At 42.6% G+C, this 23643-nt stretch overlaps 1 protein-coding gene across 6 annotated transcripts in view; it reads left to right on the forward strand.

Annotated features, from left to right (window-relative positions):
* The first annotated feature begins 4576 nt into the window (after window positions 1–4576).
* Window positions 4577–23643, forward strand: part of NHSL1 (NHS like 1) — a 180379-nt gene continuing 161312 nt past the window's right edge. Inside the window, exon 1 of one of the 6 annotated variants that reach the window (XM_085575313.1) lies at window positions 4577–5193. In XM_085575313.1, the coding sequence (XP_085431439.1) occupies window positions 4836–5193 (358 nt within the window). In that variant the 5' untranslated portion in view covers window positions 4577–4835. The remainder of the gene's footprint in view (window positions 5194–23643) is intronic. The other 5 variants (XM_085575304.1, XM_085575305.1, XM_085575308.1 and 2 more) reach the window with 5 other exon arrangements.

Raw genomic sequence — 23643 nt, forward strand, 5'->3', positions numbered from 1 at the left:
GGACAAGGAGAGCTTGGGGTTCACAAAAATTAGAAATTATTAATGCTCAGGAAAACAGGAGGTTGTAAGTAACCTGTGTCAGAGAGAAACCTGTCATCATCAGAGAAGTTTCGCTATTAGTTTTAAAAGAATATCCACAAGATTATTTTTTCTTGACAAATAAGGTCTTTTGGACATTCAGGGTATGAACTCAAACATGCAAAAATACCAGTTCCTGATATTGGTAATCTGGAAGAAAACTAAGGACTGAAAATTCTGCTGCATAGTCAGGCAAAGGTGATCTGTTGCCTAATGTAGGAGTGTAGAAGTTTGGAGAAACTGAGCAAAGCAGCTATAAATTTTTTAGCTATAATTAATTTTATAATTTGATATTTATATAATGCACAAATAGTATGTACTCATGAGGGACAAAAAAATTCTGGTGCCATTTGACTTCCTCGAGAATCATATCTACTCCCATTTGTTGCCTGTCTTATGCAGGTTTCCTTGAAAAGGGTTTTCTACTAAGACAGATGGCTACATGATGATTAAAAGAGCCCAGTGACCCAGTAAGACTGAAAGCACCCACATACTTTTGGTTAACCAAGAAAGAATAAAATGTCAGAACTTTTCTCACAGAATTGTCTCTGTTTTAAGCTTACACCAAACTTCAACAGCTCAACAGCTAGAGTAAGTAAAAAATACATAAGCTGGCTTTGTCTAGGACATTGAGCTTGCTTTCTCCACTACAAACAAGCGCTCATTAGAGCTGCTCTGAGAGTGACCAATAAATGTCCTCCTCCATCCTTACAAGTTACACTGTTGTTTCTGCAATCCATTTTGGTTGGGTTTTCCTAGCCTACACAGGCAAATAGCTTCAATCTGTGGGATAAAATACAATGGATGAGCTTGGTGATCCCAGCTGACTACATGTAAACTACCCTCTTGGCACAAAAGTGCCATTTCAGGAAGAGCTGCCTGATGTTACATGGTTGGCCATGTGACTTTTTTCCTACTGCTGACCACTTGCTTCTGAGAGCCCAAAGGGATTGCAGAAGTAAGCCAGGGGAAGAGCAGTGGGTGATGAGTAAGTGCCAAAAGACTTCTTCTGTTTCTTGAAGTAGAACATGAAAGTTATTAGGTCTTTAATTTGGTAATTTAACTTGAGGCTTAAAAGGCCAGAGGATGAAAGCTACAATTCAGACATAATGAACTTTCCAGTGACCTTGAACTTTGATTAAAAATATTGGCTTGAAATATTTAGTGGAATCTGCTGTCCTTTTGTCTACCTTTCTCCTTTGTCTCCCATTTTCCTATGCTCTGTTCCTCTTCTGAAAGGATCTGCCACTCCTGACTGAGGATATTTGGAGGTGTGAGACCCAGAACACCGGGTTACAGCTCTGCCAGGTGTAGCTGTGCAAGTGGCAATGACTGCTGCCCACTGAGCTCACAGATCTCCTTCTCCAGTGGATGCAGCTACATGGAAAGCTGCCTCTTGCTCCCACCAGTTACACAATTGCCAAAAAACCGCACAGTGTGAGTACGCGGGGCCATGATGAGCTCACCCAAGGACGGGGGTGGCTCCCCGTGGGCAGCATCCTGCCAGACAGCAGGGACAGCACCAGGGCGGGCACCTCCCGGCCAGCCGTGTCTGCCTTGGCTCAGTGTCCCCCTGGCCAGCAAGAGATTTAAAAGGGTCAGGAGCATCCTCGCAGCTCTGCCAGAAGAGCAAACCTCTTCCAGTTATAACCTCTGGAAACAGACAATAGGCATGGCTACCTGAGGGCAATGGGGCGTCCCTAAGAAAGTCTGTGCTTTTGCTGAATGTAGAAATTTTAAATGCTTTTTTTTCAGCATGATGAATGCTTCAAACCCCCAACTCTGTAAGTATTTAAGCTTCATTTTCTTTCCTATGTCTCTTCCTTTTGCACAGAAAGAAACAACCTTCACTGGTTTCAGTTAACCTATCTTCATATTTCAGTCATTCAATATTTACATTTTTTTACACTTGTTTTCTTTTCTGAGTATTCCATGTGGTAACAACCCATCCCAGAAAAACAGACCATTTAAATTATTGAGAAAAGAAGTATTGTTCCGGAATAAACACAGAGAATTAGTATTTCAAGAACATCAGTGTATTTAAAATTCAGATTTATTTCTTAACTTGGCTTAACTGGCAGTCCTAAAAACACCTTATTTTATGATACATTATTCCCACCAGAAATATTCAAGCTGTCACAGGAATTAATTTGCAAACAGAAGAACCAGTGAAATAGGTAAAGTAGACTTCACTGGCAGTGAAATCTCATTCACTCACAGTAGCTAAGGTTCCTTACTGCATTTAGGTGTTTTAGCTTTGATTTCTGGCTATTATTCTCCCTGTGCTCAGATCTGTTCTAAGTACATTTTCCTGCTTACAGATAAGAACGTGCAAAAATATTTGCAACATCAGGATGTGATCCACATTTTCAGAAAAAGAAAAATAGACTGGTAAATGTAATTTTCTGAAAGTACCTATTAATAAAGTTAAAAATTAGTAATTTCCAATCAAACAAACACACAGCCTTATGATATCCTCCCTGGCAGATTGTTGCTGTGGGTTCTTTCCAGCTGACACCTGAACTAACCTCTTTGCTCACTTTCTTCCTACTGTGTTTTATATTGAAGTCCACCTCATTGATGGTACTCCTGTTGTATAAACACACCATACAAAGAATCACTCCTCTCCATTCAAATATGCCAGTGTACAGGATGCATTTTAATCAAACAACTACCCCAAACAAGCATGTCTAAAAATTAATGAAAACGTTATGTCCAAAAATAAAACCAGGAGAGTTCAATATGACAAAATGACTGCTTCCCAACCTCTGATAATCAATCCTAACAGCTTCCCCATTGCAAAACTAATTATTTAGATTCCCTATGTGCTTAAACACCATTTTGCCTGTTTGCACCATGTTCTTCTCACCAGTTTCTATAAATATTGTACATGTGCACTCAGTGGTACTGTCTGTAACACCAAACCAGAGGGAGCATTCCAAGTTGCAAAGTTATCCATTGGTAACCTGTTTGGACAGAGGTGTTAAGAAAGAAAGCTTTGTTCTTTATTTTTTAAACACTAGATGGCATTGCTTCCCCCGCCCCCTCCCCGCCCAGGGAATACTTGAAGATGAAACTTGCCTTGATTAAGGTAAGAGAAAAATTAGTGGTTTGCCAGTTTTGATATGACTATCACCCTTACAAGCCTTTCCTGTAAAGCTTAACTCTTGAGTGTACCACCAAGCCTTTGGTTTGTATTCCTCTGTCTGCAGCCCCCATACTTCTCCATGCACTAAAGAATTTCTGAAACACTACTGGTGGAATGGTTTCCTTCAGGTTTCCTTTAAGTAATGAACACTAAAGCTACAGATGATGCAGGATATTTGTTACATAGGCTGTGCGTCCTCAACATGCTAATGAAGGTGGATACATCCCTGGACCTTTCCTTCTCCAGCTGATTCTCTTTCTTTCATCACATATATTCATGAGCTACAGCAGGAGCCAAGACAAGCTATGAGGCAGGAAGGAACTATACAACCACTTTTCCCCAGGGCCCTTTCCCACAAGAGGAGAGGGGTTGGGTTCCTCTCTTTATCATATAGCAGGAGCCAGAGCCAGTAGGGCATTGTCCAATTAAAATTAAATAGCAGCTGTTGACAGTTGCTTGTGGGCTAAATTGATTCTGTGGGGAATAGCTCATTAGAGCCGTCATCTCCATGAAGAGCTGACTGTGTCCTAAGCACGGGGGCTTCGGTGGCTGGAACCTGCCTTGGGTTCACACCAGCATTATGTGCAGCGTTTGGTACTGCCACACTCGGTGTCACGGGCCAGACTTTCCTTCTCCTATCTTAGTGTATATCTTACTAAAAATTAACCACAGTGAACGCGCCGTTCCCAGACGGGCTGCTCTTCTTTGCCTACCTTGGAGCAGCACCTCTGGCCTGACCCGCAGCACGGCAGGGGAAAGGGCTGAGGCGAGCCGTGCCCCCTCTGTTCCTTGGCCCCTTTTGCCGAGCAGGGGCGGCCGGACGGGCTGGCCTCTCCCTGGGGAGTCCCGCTGGACCGAGCGCCGCGGGGCCGGGCCGGGAGCAGCTACCTTGGCTGGCCGGGAAGGGTGAGGCTCCAGTTCGGGGAGCCACAGGTAGGCGGCGGCCTCCTGCTTTTCCCAGGTTCGTGGGAGGTTTTTCCCCCCTCCCTTCCCTCCTCCTCTTTTTCCAGCTCTCGCTTTCCGGGTTGGGAGTTTGGTGCGTTCAGAAAAGTGCCTGCAACGGCGCGGGGTTCCCCAGGTGGAGCTGGTCCGGGCTTTCTCTCCCCTCCTCCTCTGGCTGGCTTTCCTCCTTTGTGGCCGCATCCAGGGCGCTTCAGTCCCCCTCCCACGCTTCCTCTTTCCCTCCCTCCCCGCCTCATCCTCACTTCGGGGAGAGAAAGCCGGGCTCTTTCCTGTCTCCCGGCCGGCCCGGGCTCTCACCGCGCCCGCCGTGCGGCGGTGCTGCGCCCCGCTCCGCTCCCCCTCCTCTCCCCTTCCCTCCCGTCCCCTCCCTCCTCCCGGGGCCGCTCCCGCCTCCGGGGGCCGCTCCCGCACATGGGCGCCGCGCGGGGCTCCCCCCCAGCCCCGCAGCGCCTAGCCCGGCCGCCTCCCTCCCGCCCCGATTCATTTGTTGTTGTGCTGTTCTCTCTCTCTCCCTCCCTCTCCCTTCTCTGAACTTTTGTCACCGCGGCCGCTGCGCGGATGAAGACTTTCCGCGCCGGGGACGCCTAGCTCTCCCCGCCACCCCTGCCGCTGCCGTGCCCCGCGCTGCTCCCCGTGCCCGGCCGCGATGCCGTTCCCCCTGCGGACCCTGGAGCCGCTGAAGCTGTGCAGGTTGGAAGAGGCCGGCGGGGATGGCGCGGAGCGGGGCGGCCCGGCGCCCGGGGACCACGCCGGGACGGCGGAGGGGGGCGGCGGGCGCCGCCGCGGCGCGGTGCCGCTCTTCGGGACGCTGGAGCAGGTCAGCTCGTACGCGCTGGTGTCGCTGCTGATGCAGCTCTCCGACCTCTCCCGCTGCGCCGGCGACATCTTCGGCGGGATCCTCAGCGAGGCGGACTCCCTGTGCCACCGCAACGCCCGGCTCCAGCGCCGCCTCGGCGCCCTGGAGGAGCTCCTCGCCCGCCTCGACCACCGCAAAGTCAAGATCCGTGAGTACCACCCTTGCCCAGCGCTGCGAGCTCGTCCGGGTCGGTGGCGGGCGGCTCGGGGAGCGGGAGGACCGGCAGGAGGGCGGCCGCCCGGTGGCGGAGCTGTTGGCGCGACAGGCTGGGCTAGTTTGTGATTTATTTGAAAATAGGAAGGAAACGGGGACACCTAAGCATCCTCGTCTCTCTTTTCCCGTGCTCCGGGGCGGCGGCCGCCCCGGGCCCGCCGCGGCTCCTCCCGGGCCCCGCCGGTGCCCACGGGCTGTAGCGCGGCGCTGCTCATCCCCTCCGGGACACCGCGACCCCGGGCTCCGTGCCGGTGGCTCCGGCCCTGGATGTCGCCGGCCCGTGCGGGAGGGACGGTGTCAGCGTGCGGGGCTGGCGGCTGCGGGTGTTCCCCCAGAGCTCCTGCGCGGCGGAGCCCTCCTCACCGGGAGAACGTGTCCGCGGGCGGGAGCGGGCTGGCCGGGGGCGCCAGCGCCGGGAGCCGAGAGCGCTGTGATCCCGGGGGAGTTTGTTTATGTGCTTACGCCGGGTATGCGCTAGGCTTGGGATCAGCCGAGCTTCTGACAGTTCAGCCTACATGCCTGATTAATTCTTTTGTATGTGCATGGAAAGACCTCAGTAAATAGAAACCTGGATGTATTTTGCAGCTGGTTTTGTGTCTCTCGGTTCTCTCGAGCTTCTGTTCTTTGTGCAGAGCTGATCTCAAACTTTGAAATTTCAACTTCATATGGAGCCCAGGCAGCAAGATGCAGATTCGGCCACGGATTCCTAAGCAGTGGCAGCATGGGAGGCTGTTCTTAAGTTTCTTTCACAGCCTGTAAAGTGGCCCTTAGAAGTAACTAATTGTACACCTATACAGAACTATAGGAAAAGGTGGTGGGGTTGTGTTGTTGTTGTTTTTGGTTTTTTTTTTTTTCCTGAGCTTGGTCCAACTTTGGAGAGAGGATCCAGTAAAAATTGCATCTGGTACATGAAGTTTTGTTTATGCGTGACCAAGCTCCACACAGACAATGTGGGAGATGGCTTGCAACATCAGCTTAGCTTTCTCAATGTGCTGGAAGCATTCAGGAACCCAAATAATCGTGTTGCAACTTTTGTGGCAGCTATATAAGGTATAAGCCAAATTTAAATAGGGTTGATGCTCAGAGACCACTGACAGTTTTCTTCTAACTGGAAGTAGAAAGGTTCCTTTCCATATGGCACACTTATGAGCAAAATTGATAAGGAAGTCAATTAATTGATAATTTCAGAAATAAGATTTAAAGGGTATGACCCTGTATGGACAACTTACCTGTTTCATTGCAGAAGTATTCCTTATGGTATACTTGAGTATGTGATTTCTCTGGGGGAGGACACCATCATCATCCATACCAAACCTTGTGGTTTTTAAGTGTGAGGCTAAAGTTTTGTGCTAACCAGTTTTACTTTTTTAGGAGCTTTATTACTGAATGATAAACTGAAGGACCACTTCTTCCTCACCAAGACAAGTATAACCTTTTCTGCCAATATAGTTGTGTTAATTAGGCGTGGCATGGTGCTGTCACACTTGAAATGCAAGTGTGTTATTACTGGGTATACCTGCAGTATAGTGGTATATTAAATTGATTGCCTGATAGGAAGCAATATTTATTTATCTCAGTTTAAACAGGATGCTAATGATTACCATACATTGATGCAATGTATATAAAGGCACTGATGCAATGTATATTAAGGCTACTGCTGCACTGTGCAAACCCTGAAATTCTGTGTGTCAGACTCTTAGTGATTGTATTCTTTCTTAGTCATGCTTTTGCACAAATTATATATTCATTAATTTTTGTTGTTGTTTTTATAACTCAGTTTTTTGGGCTAAGCCTGTTATTACTTTTAATTTGATGGTCTTTGCTCTTGTCATTGTGATGCCCAAAATGATGCAATTCTGATGTTTGGCATTCTCTGTTTGGTTTTAAATTCTTTGCTAAGTGTCATGTCTTCTATTCATTCAGTTTTGCTACTTGAAATCTCATTGCTGCTGCTATATTCACTTTTCAAAGATCTCATTCATTTAAGTCTAAGAGAATTAATGATTATTTTGTTCTAATTTTTTTGGTGTTTTGGTTGGTTGGGGGTTTTTTTGTTGTTGTTGTTGTTTGTTGGTTTGAGGGTTTTTGTTTTTGTTTTGTTTGTAAAGTAAGATTATTTTATTTACCCATTGAATCACTAGGAATTGATGTGTAGGCTGATATTGACATGAAGCTGCACATAAAGCCATGACAGTTCCTATAGGCTTTCTAGATACTGCTGTTTGGTCAAGGAGATCAGGTAGGATGCTCAGTTGCAGTTAGAGTCATGAACATCTCTGTAACACAAGCCATCAAGACTTGTCTTCTAATTTGACCCTGTTCCTGACATTAAAGGGAACTATATGGAAAAAAAGAAAATGGTTTAATAATGCTGTCTTTATCTGGGGACAAGAGCAAGGGGGATTTTTCCTTCCAATTTTTGAAGTCTCATGGAGAAAGCTGTTTGCTGTTGCAGGATGTAAGAACAAGGATTGTATAATTGCTTTCCCATTTACTAGGATTTTACTGTTCATAAACCTTTTCAGATATTGTAAATTACTGCACCTTTTGTGGTGCACAAGTATACACACAGGTGCAGGACGACATTTTGTCAGATAACTTAAATAATTTGCTTCTGCATTCAGAATGAGGGGATAGGACATTGTACACCTGCTTTTCAAACCATGGGTAATTTCTTCTGGAATAAATGGCTTTTTTTCTCTTTGTGGGGCCCAGTCAATAATTTCCTCTTGCAGCTGAAGGTCCCAGAACAACTTTTGAGATCCCAGCATGATGTTGTATGTGAAGGATCATACAAGGTCCTTCCCATACAAGGAAGGACCATTTGAAGAAAACTTCAAATCTGGGTTATGACCACTTTTTGGGAAGTAGCTGCAAACTGGCAGCTGGTATAAGATATGCTATGTGTGTCCGTGGTGCTTGGGAAAGAACATAATTTGAAATTGTGGGGTTTTTTTTATTTTATTTTTGCATTATCATCGTTTTGTTTCAAAGTAAAGTTTGCATGCAGTACCCTTCAGATAGCAGGAGTCCATCAGTGTTTGTTCCTCAGTGAGCATGGGCAGGGGTGTGAGGGAGGGAAAACAGGCAGAACAAAGCTCTTTGTCTTCACTTAGTCACTCTCTGCAGTCATTGACTGTGCTTGCTGGTCTGTCTGTACAGCGTGTCCTTGTGTGTGTAGGATCCATATGCTCCTAGATCTAGATATTAGAGTATGAATAGGTAAATGTGTCTCAGATGATCTCTGATGTTTCTCTTCTGTTACATTCTCGCTGGTGCTCTGTCGTGAATGCATTAGTACAAGGCCATCCATTCACTGCTTCACGTGGGAGAGAGCTTTCTGAGGTGGCAAACTGGTTAAGGATGTGCTGCAGTGCAGTAGGTGCTGTGTCTTTGCAAACCTTACTAGGGATAAACTTCCCCATGTCTGGAATTCAGCCATGCCCTTCAGCTGGGGGAGGCCTCCTTTCCAAGGGTTTTGTACTGGTGTGCCACACATACTCGGAGAGTTTAATTTCATGTCTGCTTCAGCACTTTGAAGGTTGCTTTCAGATGTATGCTGTCTTGGTGATGGCTGAGTTTTCAGAGTCACTAGCATGATTTTGCTTTCTCTGGTTTAGTTTAGCTGTCTTTAACTTTTTTGTTTTACAGTGGCAGAGAAGCTTCTTTTTATATCCCCCCAACTGAGAAAATTGTGTTTGACTTGATTTCAATACAAGGCTATTTTTAAGGCCAGTTGGTAAAATGGTTTCCTGACATGTATTTGAGCTTTGCATAATGAGCAGGGTGTTGTGCCACAGGAAAGGAAATCAAAATATGATGAGACACAGCCCTATGGGCTGATGACTGGTTTATAACTCATTGTGATGGGAGGCACTAATGGCTCAAGGTGGTTCATAAAACTCAAATGTAGTATGCAGTACTTGTGACCTTAGTTCAGCTGCACTAGTCACATCTAGAGAATTAATTAGATTCAGTACATTTTTAAACAGTCTTTCATCAGGTTTTCATTAAGCTTATGTGTGTTGCTGTTTTGCATGATATTTTGTTGTATGTTTCCAGCATCCAGCTGCCATGATGTGTTTTACACCACGGGACTTGCCTAACAGCCTTTTATTTTCCAGCAGTGTGCATCTGTGGCTGTGACCTAGCATCAGGTGATGTAGTTTTTCATCACTTTTGGTTCTCAAATGTCAGGGTGGGTGAGGATAAGTGCCTCTTTGAAGTAATCAGAGCTCGTCAAAAGGCATATGATGGCTGCAGAGAAATCTTGCATGAATTGAAAGGCCAGCTCTTGGGAAATGCTATGGGGCCTTTTCATTATTTTTGTAGGGCATGAAGAAGGACATTTTTTCCATTAATATTTGTCTTCTGCCATCTGCTGTTATTTATGCAAAAAATATTATTGCTGTTCTTTTCTGTAAATCCCAGTGGTTTGACAGACTGGAAGGCTGTTCCTTCCATCCTCTCTGCTATTTATTTTAAAGTCTTTCTGAAGAGATGAGTTGAGAGAGATGCTGAGAATTTAACCTAATGACAACTTCTGGTTCAGTGTCTCCACCAGCAGGATGGGGTTTGGCCAGTTGCACCTTCTGTTTTAACAAGAAACTCATTTTGTGTAAGAGAGGAAATGCTACCTCATAATTAGTGTTGCTTAAAATCCTTCAGTGTTTGATTTTAAAGGCACAGCATAATAATTTGATTTTGATGCACAATGTCTATACATATGTATGTTTTTTGGTTTTTTTCCCCCTCCAAGTTTAAGGACATTAATGCATGAGAACTGGGGTGTGAGGAATATGGCTTTCTATTTGTCTGCATGATGGAAGGACAATCCAGTTTACACTTCATCTCCTGATATTTTGTTTAGTAAGTATTTTCCACTCTGTGTGCAAGGCAGTACTGGAGCACATTTCCTGCTTTAGCTGAACAGGAAGCTTTATTCAGCTTATTCCTAGGGAAACCCCTCCTCCATCCCAAGCCACCAAAAGTGAGCATTATTTGAGAGAGTATCAGCAGTAGGAGGAGATGAAGGGGCTGGCTGGCTTTCTATAGTTTCTGGTGTAAGGACAGAGAATACAAGATATTCATTACCTTGCAGCAATAAGAAGAATCCTTCTTTAGAAAAAGGTTTAGGGATAAAAAAAAAAAGTCAAACAACACACAGCCCCACAAAAGAAAACAAAACACACCACAACCAAAATCCCCAAACTAACCACCAAAACCACAGCGTGCTCATGAGAAAGTTTTGGTGAGAAAAGACAGGCTTTTAGGTGAAGAACTCTGTTCTAGCACTATTTGGGAACTACTGTTCATCCATGATTACAAATGCTTGAGATGTCTGCACTGTGGTACTTCTCTCTGTTGCTGTGCAATACGAAGATTCAACAGCAAAATTCAACCATGTTAAACAGTTAATTCCTAAGTTCCCCCTGGGAAAGAAAAGCAGAAATTTTCTCTTTAACCCTGTTGTAATTATTCAGTTTGCTGCTCAGAAGCAATATAACTCTTGTTTTATTTAGCTAGTGCAAGACTAATTATCTGTGGAAATTCAACCTGATCCAAAGGAGATTTCATTTGGAATAAGCAGGAAGAAAGTCTGAGTTAGAAAAAGATTTCCCATGGGGATGGTGGGCCAAGTCGTTGTCCTGCTGAGTGGCAAAGCTCCAGCTGAATTCAGTTTGATGAAGGTTTGGCTTGCTGTTCTGAAAACAGTTGACACTCTTTGGCTGAAATGTAGAGCTGCTTTGTACATTGCTCAGAACCTATTATACACCACCTACGAACATTTATTTCTGTGGAACTTATGACTGGCTTCATCATTCAGGAAAACAGTGTTTAGGAGAGGTAGTTAATGAATTAAACATACTTGTATTTAGTTATTTTCAATTAGGATCTATTTTGAAGGTATCTAGATATTTTAGGATGCACTAAAATGTCCTCAGAAGTTTCTCTTCCTATTAGTATTGGCACAGTCTCATCTTGGTTGAGTGCAAGCTAATAATCTTGGTCTTGTGGGCTTCTCTCTAAGTGAATATGAATCTCCTGCAGACGAGTAATTTTTTGGATGAGCCTATTAACATAGAACATAGAACAACACAGTGGAGAGCCACTGAAATTCCTCAAGCCCTCTATCCTGGAATTTAAACCAGCCTCTAATCAACAGAAAGTGGGATCAGACTTTCAAGAGGGGTTGGGAACAGCTTATCCCACACATGCTTAGTGTTTCCTGCATCTTCCAGTGAAGTGTTTGGTGCTAGCTGCCCTTAGCCATGGGGTACCTCATTTAATGTTGCCCAGGCCAGGTTCACTGTGGTAATTCCTGGCCCTTTCCTGTGTTTCTGGGTGAAGGAGCAGCAATTTCCCTTTCCTCATCTTCCTTTTTTTCCGCCTACATGCTCAAATTAATGATAAAATAAATGATGGTATGTTCTTTGCTTCCTGTTATCTGGAGCACTAGTGCAGCAGAAACAGAAAGGAGGATTGGGAAACAGAAGGAATTAAAAGACACACATTGAAAGCTTGGCAATTATGCAAAGCCCCAGTTTCTTTTGTAGTCCTAAACTAGCTATCAGCAGGCGAGATCAAAGCTGTCCACCCTTACAGTTAACAAGATCAATTAAACATGCTAATTAAATGTTGTTTTTGGCTGTAGGTTGGATAGGAAACCTGCTGGTTGGATGGCAGTCTCCAGAAAGCCTGGATGTCATGCAATTTAAGAGACTAGAAAAAATATTTTGCTGTCTCTGGGCTTAGCAGAGATTAATGTGGGTGGACTTTGTAAGTTGTTTGTAGTTATATCCTACCATATTTTAGTTGGGCAGGGCTGCTTCTGGTTTCAGAAGCATGGGTTTGTCATGGGTTTTTTTCTCTTTGTCATTTGTAAATGATGGTGGTTTAAGTTAGGTTGTTTTTATTTATTTATTTATTGGCCTCTTGTCCTTTAATCAGCGTTGTGCATATGAGATTTCATTGTCCTTTAAGAGCTAGGAGTAGTTAGAATATAAATGTTTAAGGTCCAGTTAATGTGATTGAGCTTTGGGCACTCTGCAGTCTGGAGGCAGGGTGGTTACTCCTGCAGAGAGAGGCACAGCCAAGTAATTGCTTTGATATAATTCTTCTGGGTAGTTACCCTGTTGAAGCCACTGGATTACAGTTTTTAGGTTAAAACCTGATTAATTTTTTGTCCTTCCTCTAATTTTCTCCTCCTCATTTATCTTAGTAGTTTGGACTCCTCACTCACCCCTGCTCTGAGCTGCCTCTCCCTCCCTGTTCTGAGGTGTGACAGTTCTAGTGTCTGCTCTGCACCTCACCACCCATGTCACTTGTTAAAACTCAGCATTTTGCCTTCCTCAAATACAACAGCCTCTGCAGGCCTGATAGTTGGTTGGGTTAGTGAGGAAGGAGGTGAGGAGACAGGAGGCAAAGAAGGGTGAAATTTGATGGAGCTTTTGGGTTTCTCCTGACAGCCCCTCTCAACCCTCTATTTCATAATCCCTTGGTTGTAGCCCCAGTGTAAGGCCTTCCTGCCTGGGGTTGTGGCACAGTGGGTAGCACCATAATAACTGAGTATACCCCTTTCTTCGTGTTTATTGCTTTCCTTCCAAACATGTCCCTTTTTCTGCTACAGGAAAATAAAGCAAACACAAAACCATTTAGGCTGTTGCAGTGATGGAAGTGAGAATATCAAGGTATTACTTGAAATAAAAAAACCCTCAAAGGAACTGACTTTAATGTCTGTCTGTTGCTGTGTTCTTATGACTTTCAAACTTAGAGGACCTTTTAATGTTTCAGTAAGTTTGATTTCCGTAATGTGAGCAGCAGCTCTGTTTTAATTTGAAATATGACATCTTGGTAACAGGTAGATCTGTTAAGTTAGTTGATTGGAGATTCCTTTTACTGTAATCAGGCTGTAGCCTAGCTAACCAAATTTTGATTAATCTAAGATTGTAATTTTTTAATTTACTTAGCTCCTACTTTTCAGAGATTAGGACTAGAACAGCTGCCTCCTGAAGTATATTGGAACTATGAATGCTATCTGAAAAACTGAGCCACTTAGTTTTTTCTACTAGCACTACATGTAAATGTTAATAATAATGGAAAAAATGACAGTGATTTCAAGCATATTGAGTAATAGTGACAATGGTGGGATTTTTTTTTCCCCTGGTTGAGCAACCAATTGGAAAATGAAAACAAGACACTTCTACAGTATATTTTAAATGGTAATGTGTTGTACTTGAATGCTCTTCTTTTTTGGTTCTTCCAATTTTTTTTTAATGTCAAAATGCTGGCTACAGAAGAGCTCTAGTCAGCTTTTAAGTGGTGGGATAAATATTGCCACTCACTGGCTTATATACATTCTTTGTGTCTGGCTGTTACATTAGTAAAGTTTCTCAAAATCTTGGGTTTGAGTAAGAAAGCAAGCCCAGTCTTTCTCCTTGCAAATGTGTCTGTCTTTTGTTTTCTACTTTAGCAAGTTTTAGCTTTTGGCAGCAGATGGAGTTTGCTTACAGGAAGCTCAGCAGGATCTAAGATGAGTGCCTTGTGGGTTATCTCTAGTGGCACCTTTTGTTCCTGCTGTATGGAAGGGAAGAGCTCCCAAGCAAGTGGTGCTGGGTTTCCCTTCCTGTTCAGTATCTAGTTCATAGTGAGTAACTGAATCTGCTTGGAATGACTGGAAACCAAGTGATGCTTGGCTAATGCAGTATCATTAAGGGCTGAAAAGAAACTATCAAAATGTTGTTAGCCACTTTGTCCTTAAGACACTTAAAACATTTTGAAGTAGAAAAATAACCCAACTACCAGGAAATGGGAACAAGCTCTTACAAAACTTTTCATTAACTGTGGTATTTAATCTTCAATTTAGAAGAAAGATAGCACAAGCAAAGCTTGATTGATAACACAGCAAAATCCATAACCCATTATTCTGGACATGATGCAAATAAAATCCTGTCTTCTGAAATTTTGAATTATTTTTCCTCTCTCAAATATATGTTCTAGACACTGAAAAATATTTCTTTTCAGAAGTCCAATAACCCAAGAATTTAGGAAAATGACACTCTGTAAGATTGAAGATAAATGTTCAGATGAAATTAAGTACATGGTCATAGCCTCCTTTATACTATTTTGATTTGTAGTCTTGGAAATATAGGGGCCTTCTTATGCGAACTTTAAAATTTTTAAATGTGAGAAATAAGTTTGTTCTAGATTTGTTGTGAAGAAGAAAGAATGAAAATACAGTAATGTTCATAAATATGTCTCGGTGTGTTAGTTTAGATGCAGTTTTCTAAAAGTTGTTCATTGAGCTATTTCCTTGTTCTATTAAAATAAAGGTAGGTAGTACTGTGTGGTTCCTCCTGCTAACTCTACTTTAATAATGTGTATGTGACAGAAGATCACATATTTTAAGGCATAAGTACACTTACCATAAACTCATTCTGCATGGCCGAATGCATGCCATAGGGAATGGCTATGGCAGGAAACAGAAGGGTGATAATGGGATTAAAACTGAAAGGTTTTGTAGCAGTTGCATTCGCGACCTTGTTGGAAGCCCAGATATGGGAAACTGGTATGGCAACCGATCTCCGTGGGGCCAACACCCTTCCTGGTACCTCTGGCTGCTGCCCTGGCAGTGGGGAGCGTGTGCAGTCCTGTTGGGCAGGCTGGGGCAGCCCGAGCCCTGCAGGGAGCAGTCCCGTGGAGGGGGCCCTGACCCCGCTGGGCTCAGCCCCGGTTGTGCAATGCCAGCCCAAGTGGCTCTGCCTCCGCGCCTCGGAAACGCCGGCTGGCACCGCGCAGGGCTTGCCTCGTCCTGGGGAGGCAGGCAGGATCCTAACAAGGGTGGTTTCAATGTAAATACGTTATTGCAGTTGATTCTGAAATTAATGTTGCAGTTATAATTGTATAATAATTATGAAATACATAAAATTATAATCTACAATCGTGATCTTTACCTTCAGGAAAGAAAGCAAAGCTGGAGAAAGCGAGGCAAGTGTGTCTCAGTTCTCTTACCCTGCCTTGTCTTGATGGTCAGTGGTAGGACAAGGCTGCCCTTCTCCAAATCTGCGTGGAAATTTGCTTATCCTGAAGGAAGGTTAAACTACAGTGTTGGCCTGTATGTGATAACAGATTTCCTTAAAACATTAGGAAGCACTTGCACAGCACAGCCACAGTGCAGATTTAAACATGAGTTAGAAGACTCTTTGCCCTGAGAGAATCTAGTCATAACACATACGAGTGAATCCAGAAGATGGTAATTTAGTTAAGTGTGGCTTAAAATGGTCTGTTTTGAAGAATCCAAAGTTTCGCAACAGTTATGGGTTTTTTTGAGGTCTAGAGGAAGAGCAGGTAATTAGAAATCCACAGAGTGTTTGCCTGAGGTGAAGAATACCACAAAAACATACAGCTCTTGGTGCTTTTTAGTTTGTCATGTTACAGAAGTCTCTGTTTGTCCATATCTGTTACAGAGACATTGTGTCTACTGGATGGTAATGAAGACTAAAACCATCTGCAGTGCTTATTATATTGCCTGCTCCCACTCATTGCTGAGTTTGGCTTGAATTCTGTAATTAGTGATGTCCCCTCTGAAGAGTGTGGTATGTAACATGGGAGGGGAGTGCTCTTCAAGGCGTGTTGTTTTGACCCTGTTGCTCTAACTAAGCATGTTTTCCTCTCCCACCCCTTTTTCCAACACATTAAATACAGTAGCCTTTTCTTTACAAAACATTTTTTTACTGTTAGCAACCTTGCTGACAAATTGTGAAACTTGCTGCAGTCTGGAAATAGCTCCAGCTTGTAAAAGGTAGGATGAAGAGTGGGTAATTTAGCATTGTACATAGAGATAATGTGCTTCAGCTTAACGCATCAAATATTTAAGTGATTTAAATGCATTGTGTAGTGCAACTGGTAGAAAAATGAATTAGGTCATGATAGACAAAAGCTTGTCTTCCTATGAGCTCCTGTCAGCTTGGCATGTTTGTGCTCCGCTGGTTTTATCACTAGTTTTATCTATGCACATATGGTATTTCTAATTTAGATTAGTATTAGCAGCTTATAAAAATATGAATAAAGTTAATCCCAAAGATAAATGAAAGCATGGGCATATCTCTAGTGAAACTTTGAATTTATTTGGGAGAACTCCAGAATATCTCAGCTTTTAATAAAAACAGCCAATAGGAAAAATGCCTGACTGACAAAAGTCAGATAGCACCAAGTAGCATGTGCAGGTGTGAGCTCTGTATGTGAACACTGAAGTGAGCAGTGTCATTGTCTGTCTGAAAGTTCTGCATGGTCATGGTTAGCCCAAGAGCACAGCCTCCACTTACAGGGTATTATAAAAGATGCTTTAACTATGTGCTATGTACTGCATTACCTTTCTCCCCCTACCTTGGTGGCTGTTGTTGAAGCTGAGACAATGAGTTTGAATGGAATGAAACTTTTCAAGGGAGATTTCTTGAGGCTGCTTGAGTAGTCACCAAAGGTCCTGTCTTGAGAGAGTTGCAACCGAATGTGCAAACCTATAGTGTTCCCATGGGCCCATGTGTTGAGCTTATCCGGATCTCTCTGGATAGCATCCTGCCCCTCAGGTGTGCAGGCGTGGCAACCACACCACTAAGCCTGGTGTCTGTCACCTGCAAAGTTGCTGAGGGTGCACTTGATCCCTTCATCTATGTCACTGATGACATTAAACAGAATGGTCCCAGTATGGACCCCTGAGGGGCCCTGCTTGTCACTGATCTCCATCTGGACACTGAGTTATTGGTCACTACCTTCTGGCTGTGGCCACCTAATCCAACCCCCTACTCAGGATAGGCTGAGTGCTGAGGGCTGTGTGCATTTGGATTTTAAATAACTCAGGGATGGAACAATCACAACCCTTATAGTAAAGCTATTTTTCCATATGCTTAAATTGAGTTTCATGCATTGCAGTTTGTTCTCATTGCTTCTTGTCAAAGCATTATAACCACAAACACGGATACACTCCTTACTGGAAGGCTGTCCAAGAGAGGTACTAGTGGGACCCAGGATGAAAACCAACTTGATCAAGAGAGCTTTGGTAAATGTCTTGTCCTGGTTTTGGCCAGGACAGGGTAATTTTTGGATGGGAGGGTGTGTGGCTGGGACCCAGATGTTATTCTGTACCACCTTAGGCCATTGCTGCAGGCAGGGGGAAAAGGGACTCGCTCTTACCATCTCTCTCTCCTGGGGATAAGGGGTTTCCCCAGTTAAGAGAAGGTGTCGAGGGAAGCCATCTGGTATTTGCTTATTGTCACGGGCTTTCCATGTAAATAGTTTCTTTGTCTTTTGCTATTATTTTGTTATTAATAACCTTTTGTTATTAATATTGCTGCTGCTGTTCATTTTCTTATCTCATTGCTGTTTCCAGTTAATTGTTCTTATCTCCACCTTTGCCACCAGTTGGAGTGAGGGGGGAGCAAGCAGTGGCGCGATTTTAGCAGGAGTACTAAATTGGAAAATACCATTCCTAAACTGTGACTATGTCTTAGCACATTTGTTTGAAAAAGGATGGGCAAGGGAAGGTGTTCGTTAGTCAAGTTATAGAGCTGGGAGCCAAAAATCACATTCTAAAAATTAAAAATAATATTTTTTATTTTTACTTATAATTATTTACTTGAGGACTTCTGACCTTGCAGTGCTTCTTGGGAAGAGCTTTAATATTCTCCATAAAAATACCTATTGTTTATGTTGAAAGGCAAGGTAATAAACTTGATCTCAGAAAGATGGAAACTGTCTCCAGTGGAGAAAGTGGAAACTGTTTCCAGTGTCTCACCTTACAGATCCTGCTGGCAATGATCTCTTAGAGAGTGAAAAGCATTCACTGTGTGCAGGAGGAGCCCTGAACAACCCTTCCGCATGCTTAAGAATTTCAGCAGCGGCTTCTCTTTGAAATTCTGACAAAGATCCTTGGCTGGGTTTTTGGAAACTGTCTAGGATCTAGGTTACATTACCCTATTTTTTCCTTGTTGATGGGAGCTTTATTAAGGAGGATAGAAAACATACCATGTTCTGTTCTTCATCTTGCTTCGGGCAAGCAAGTGAACTCCAATGAGAATTACAGGAAACACCTTTTTGATCATCCACAGCAGCAGTTGATCAAATAAAGTAGTTCCTCAGTAGCCTGAGTTGCTGCTATTTAAACACATTTTCTTATCCTTCCCCTAACTATGCAACTCTTCAGGCTGACTTAATTGCCAGGACTGTGTAAGTGTGATGGTGCTTTAGAAGAAAGTTGTGATTTAAGGGCCAAATCAAAGCTATTGGAGAGAAATAGTTTTAAGATATTTTTGCTAGACTGCAGAATTATCTGGTGTTTTACATAACTTATAACTTACATACATGGATGGCAAACTATCACGATACATTTTTTTCCCAGTGCAAGTTCATAAACTCTCGTTTAAATTGTCCAAATTCACAAGGAGGAAGCCAAACTGGCATTCAATACAGCTATATTTATAGTTCTTGGCAGGACTTTTCCCATATGTTATATGTAAACTCTTGGAATAAAACTCAAAGTTCTGTGATGACAATTCTAAAGACTGCCAAATCATCTAAAATTAAGAGATTTTAAATACTAGATCAGTGTTCTGTGTCAGAGTTCTCTTGTCTTATCACTGTCTTTCTGTTGTCCATTTAAATTGATTTTTGTTACAACACCTCTGGGAAATATCCACTGGATAAACTTGTAATCTCAGGTATTTGGCACCTCCGTTGCTTTCTGCCATGGAATCCTGCAAAAATGGGGTTCACTGAAAAGTCTGCTCTTAAGTATTTGAGAGTAATGACTGATTTTTCTTTTTTTTTTTCTCTCCATATTGTGTTTCCAAGGAGAATAGTTATAGCCTGTGGAATACATCCTGTTTTCTTGGCTGCAATGAAACCCTTGCTTTTTATTGGTAATACCTACTATGTTTCTTCTTTGTGGAGGCTGCCAACATGTGACCCAGGACTTCTTAAAGACAAAGGCTAATAGAGATGTGTTCCTTTGTTTTGTACCAGAGAGGAAAAGGTTGGGGGTTTTTTCAACCAGCTAGTTTTCCCTGTGGTGCTTTCAATCAAACCTTGTGTGTGTCTCTCTCAAAGAAAAAAAAAAAACAGCTCAAAACGAAAAACTTAAATCCCAGTAGACAACAAAAAGAAAAACAAACAGAACAGGCCCTACCTGGTGAAAATGACTTTGCCCAAAGTGTAAGAGAGATAAAAAAGTAAGGGCCCTTTAGCCTAAATGCGCATGTTCTGATTTTTTCTTTTCTAATCTGTATCAGTAGTAGTGTACATTAACCCTCAGTAATTTTTAATTTGTTAGTATTCCTCAATACATATTTTTATATAAATAGATCATGTAACTGAAACTTCTTTTCGCCTGTTTCTTGTTTGCATATAAGGTCAAGAAGACACATGGGATGAAAGTCTGGGTTGACTTATGATTTGAATTTTCCAGCATTAGTTTTGACCTTGAGTTGCTAAGAATGAACTTGGAACAAAAGAGCTTTATAGAAGTGGTTGATGGATGGGTTGTAATATTGAAGTTTCCCTCCCCCATGCTCACATCCTCAGAGCTCAGTCCATCCTTATGCTGAAGGGCTGCCTTCATAGGCAAGAGTCTGCTGCTTCAGGACATAAAAATGCTGAGGCTGGCACTTTGGGAGCCTGTTTATAATAGTGAAGATGTAGGAGACAGAGAGAAGTCGAAAGTGTGTAGGTAAGTCTTGGAGTAGTTTTCTATTTTTTGCTTTCAGTGGGAGCATGTCCCCCAGTGTTTCCTAATGAAGTAATGTTTTAGATAAACATCTTGCCTATCTATTGCATAGGAAATGCTCTTGTATTCCTTTTGTCTTCTCTCTGCAAAACAAAGCTTGCTTTGTGTGGATTGTGGTACATTTTTTAAAAATTACTTTTTAATAAAAAAGTAATGCTTTCCATTTATTTCAGTACCTCTAGCTATCACAAATTTGCTTTTTGTCAAATTTGCGGAGCTTCTCCACTGAAATGCTATAAAAACAAGGAGAGTTATTTTGGGAGGAGAAGGAATTAGCAGCAGTGGAAGTAACATCCTGAGCGGTGATATATCCAGGAACACTCTGGAGACCATATTTTGCAATACTGAAATCTGAAAACAGTGTTCCACTGACTAGGGATTGCTCTTGTGTTTTTAATCAAGCTTCATTGATATTCAGCACTGAGTGTGGTGTAAGAGCAGGGCTCCTACAGAGTTGTAGCCGTGTTGGGCTGGCACTGTGGCTCCCAGCTGGGATTCTGCCAGCGGCCTGGGGGGTCCTGAGACCAGAAAATGGGGGAACGTGGCTACCTATGCTGTCATATCATATACTCGTCTATGTTGGAAGGGACCTTTAAAGCTCCTCTAGCTGCCTCCTTTGTGCTTAATGAATTAATCTGTTTTTACGTGGATGGAAAAGGTAAGTTGGTTACAAGAACAGATGGCACAAATGGAAAGGGATGAACTGAAATGAAGCAAAATTAGCATGAGGCAGGCATCAGTCCCATTGAACTAATGAAGTTCTGTCTTCTGCAGTCATCTTGAAGTCTAGTTAGACTCTCATATATGTTGTCTTAGTGTTGCCAGTGAGGGGTTGGTTTGTTTTTGGAAGAAAAATAAATATAGAAACATAGAAAGGGAAGGGTGTGTCACTTATTTTGCTAGAGGGGATTTTAGGAAAAACCAAAATGAATATGAAAAATCAAAAGATGTTAAAATGCTGTGGATTAAATCCTGTGGGTACTACAGATTCTGAGAGTGCTTGTGGTTGCCAGCATCCCTGTGAGACCTCTAATAATTATAGCGTCTAGTACTGTAACCTTGCAAGATATCCTTTAGAATGATTGAGACTTGCTTGAAGATCAGAGATCTTCTGCAAGCCTTGTAGAGACAGATCTTGATTTTGGAACCTGGAATTTGTGGGTGCAGAATAATGGGCTGATGCAGAAAGAAGTGACAAACCGGTGTATGAAAATACCACCATCATCTTTCAATGGAAGAGCAACATCTTTTCCTTGAAGGTTGATGCTTCAAGATGAGCCCCAGTTTAGATGGGGCCATTGTGATGTGGCCATAGGTACAGCTGAAGGTGTTCTCACTCATAATTTTCAACAGGGCTTTGAGGATGGCAGAATTTCCATTTTACAGTTAAACAGAGAAAACTCAAACATCAACTGCCATGTCCATACAAACTGATATCAGAGCCTGCATCTAAACACTGGTGAAACAGGAGATCCCAATGGATTAAGCTGCCTTCCAGTTCATAGGTTGCACGAGATCTGGCTGAAAATGGCTTGCCTTCTGTTGAACTGCCCTTTGATCTGTTTGGCTTTGATGCATAGGGCACCGATGGCCAAATCTATCCACGAGATCTGAGGAGGAAAGGGAGTAGGAGTGCCTGGTATTTTGCAGACCTGGGACGACTGTGATGATTAAGATTACTTCAGTGGATAAAGGAAAATAATTACATTATTTCCTGTAATATTCTGTAGACCTTTAAATACAAGGCATTGATTTTTGTTCCAGCATTGTATGAAATTAATGTTTCTATTATTTTAGTGTTTAGGAAATCGCCATAAAAGTACCTTCTCTAATGATCAATATTGCAGTGGCCCAAAGATATCTTGGATTTCCTGTCCGTCTGCATGGCTGTGTGCGTGCCCAGAGACACGCTTTCTCCTTCAAATCCAACTTGCCTTCTTGTTATTCTGCTGGTTAATGCCTGGGCTGGAATCTTTCCTTCTGTTTTAACAGTCCTGAAAAGCCTTCCTCAAAAATCCCTGCTTTGATTAATTATAGTAACCCACTGCAAACAAATCGAAGAATGGATTTACCAGATAAATTGGTAAAGGATGGTGATGTACATACTAAAATTACTTTATGAGGCACATCTTAGGATTTCTGTGGAAAGGCTCAAATGCTTTTTTTGACTTCAATAAAGTAAATTTCACTGAAGATGTGTATACAATATCCCTGGTGATTAATTGCTCTCAAATACTTATCCCAGCTGAGTTATGTAATATGAATCTCAGAAGGATTCCCAATAAAAGTCTGTGAATGGTAGATGTAAATGCCTGCAGTGACTTTTGGAATTTTAGATGTGAAAAGTGCTAATGGGAAAAATATTTTACATAGCTTCTGAGATAGGGTCTAGAATTTAAGGCTTTGTGTTTAACTCCTACTGACTTAAAATTTTGAGGCTTTGCTATAAATTATTCCTTATGGTTCTGCCAGAACAATAGTTGAGTGTCTTCAAAGAAATTAGATTAAGGCTGTGAAGTGAAAAATACCAAATGGAAAGGTATGTACTTAATTCCAATTGCTGCCTGTGAAAATCTGCTATAATATACTTCAGATGATATGATAGGGTTCCATTTCTGAGTACCTCAATAAAGATGTTTTTTTTGGCAGTAGGATGATTAACAATTTTTCTTCGTTACATGAAGTCCTAAATTTTTCAGAGTGTTTTTTGCTGGCAACTCAAAAATGGGAAATGGACAAACACTGAGCTGAACATGTAGAAGTTTTCTATATAGATATGAAATTGAATTTTGGGGTTCACAATACCTGTACTGATACTTGAAGATCATGAGTTTTCTTTGCCTGGGCATAGCTTTTCTGAGGAGGTTGGAGGAAGGATGGGGACACGTCTTGTGCTGCAGTGCTGAGATCAGCATTGTCATTGGAGTCCTGTGCCTGCTACTTGCAGGGGATGGGGAAAACAAAGTTTCTCTACTTGGGTGTAAAGGAAATATCGTGAAACATATGTTGTGGTAAAGGAAAGTGTAGTTGAACACATGAAAGTGTGAGATCTCCAATCCAGATAGGCAGACAGCCTGTGCTTATCTAGCCTGTGTTGTTTGGCTAACTGCTGCCTCAAAAACAGGTTTCAGTGATGAGGCAGCTGACGTGCTCGCCCTTTCACCTATGATGTGCACTACCACAGTCGTGTTTCCTGATGCTGGGCTTTGTCTAGCACTCCTCAGACAACTTTTTGAGTGGTGCCAGATGTGGTTTTGGACCTGTACAAATGGCAGCAGTGGCTTTCGGGTCTTAGTTTCCTGGGCCTGTCTGTGGCAGGAGCCATTTGAACCCATCCACGCTGTGTCAGTGGCAGGTCTGTGATGACAACTTACAGCAGCTCCCTCACTCTCCCCCAAGAAATGGTAGTCCAGGCTTATCCAGCAGGCTACTGGTGCAACCACTCTCTCTTTGGTTACAGACTGTTTCTCCTTGGCTTCTGGGAAGATCTTGGTGTTGGAGCAAACATAAATAAAATCAACCCTAATCTGTGTTGAGCTGACTAACGTGACCAGTGTTAAGCACAGCTGATTGATTTCCTGGTGTTCGGTTTTCCTTAGAGGGCTACAG

The sequence above is a fragment of the Lonchura striata genome, chromosome 3 (genome assembly GCF_050655825.1).
Source record: "Lonchura striata isolate lonStrDom1 chromosome 3, ASM5065582v1, whole genome shotgun sequence".
In the NCBI taxonomy this organism is placed as follows: domain Eukaryota; kingdom Metazoa; phylum Chordata; class Aves; order Passeriformes; family Estrildidae; genus Lonchura; species Lonchura striata.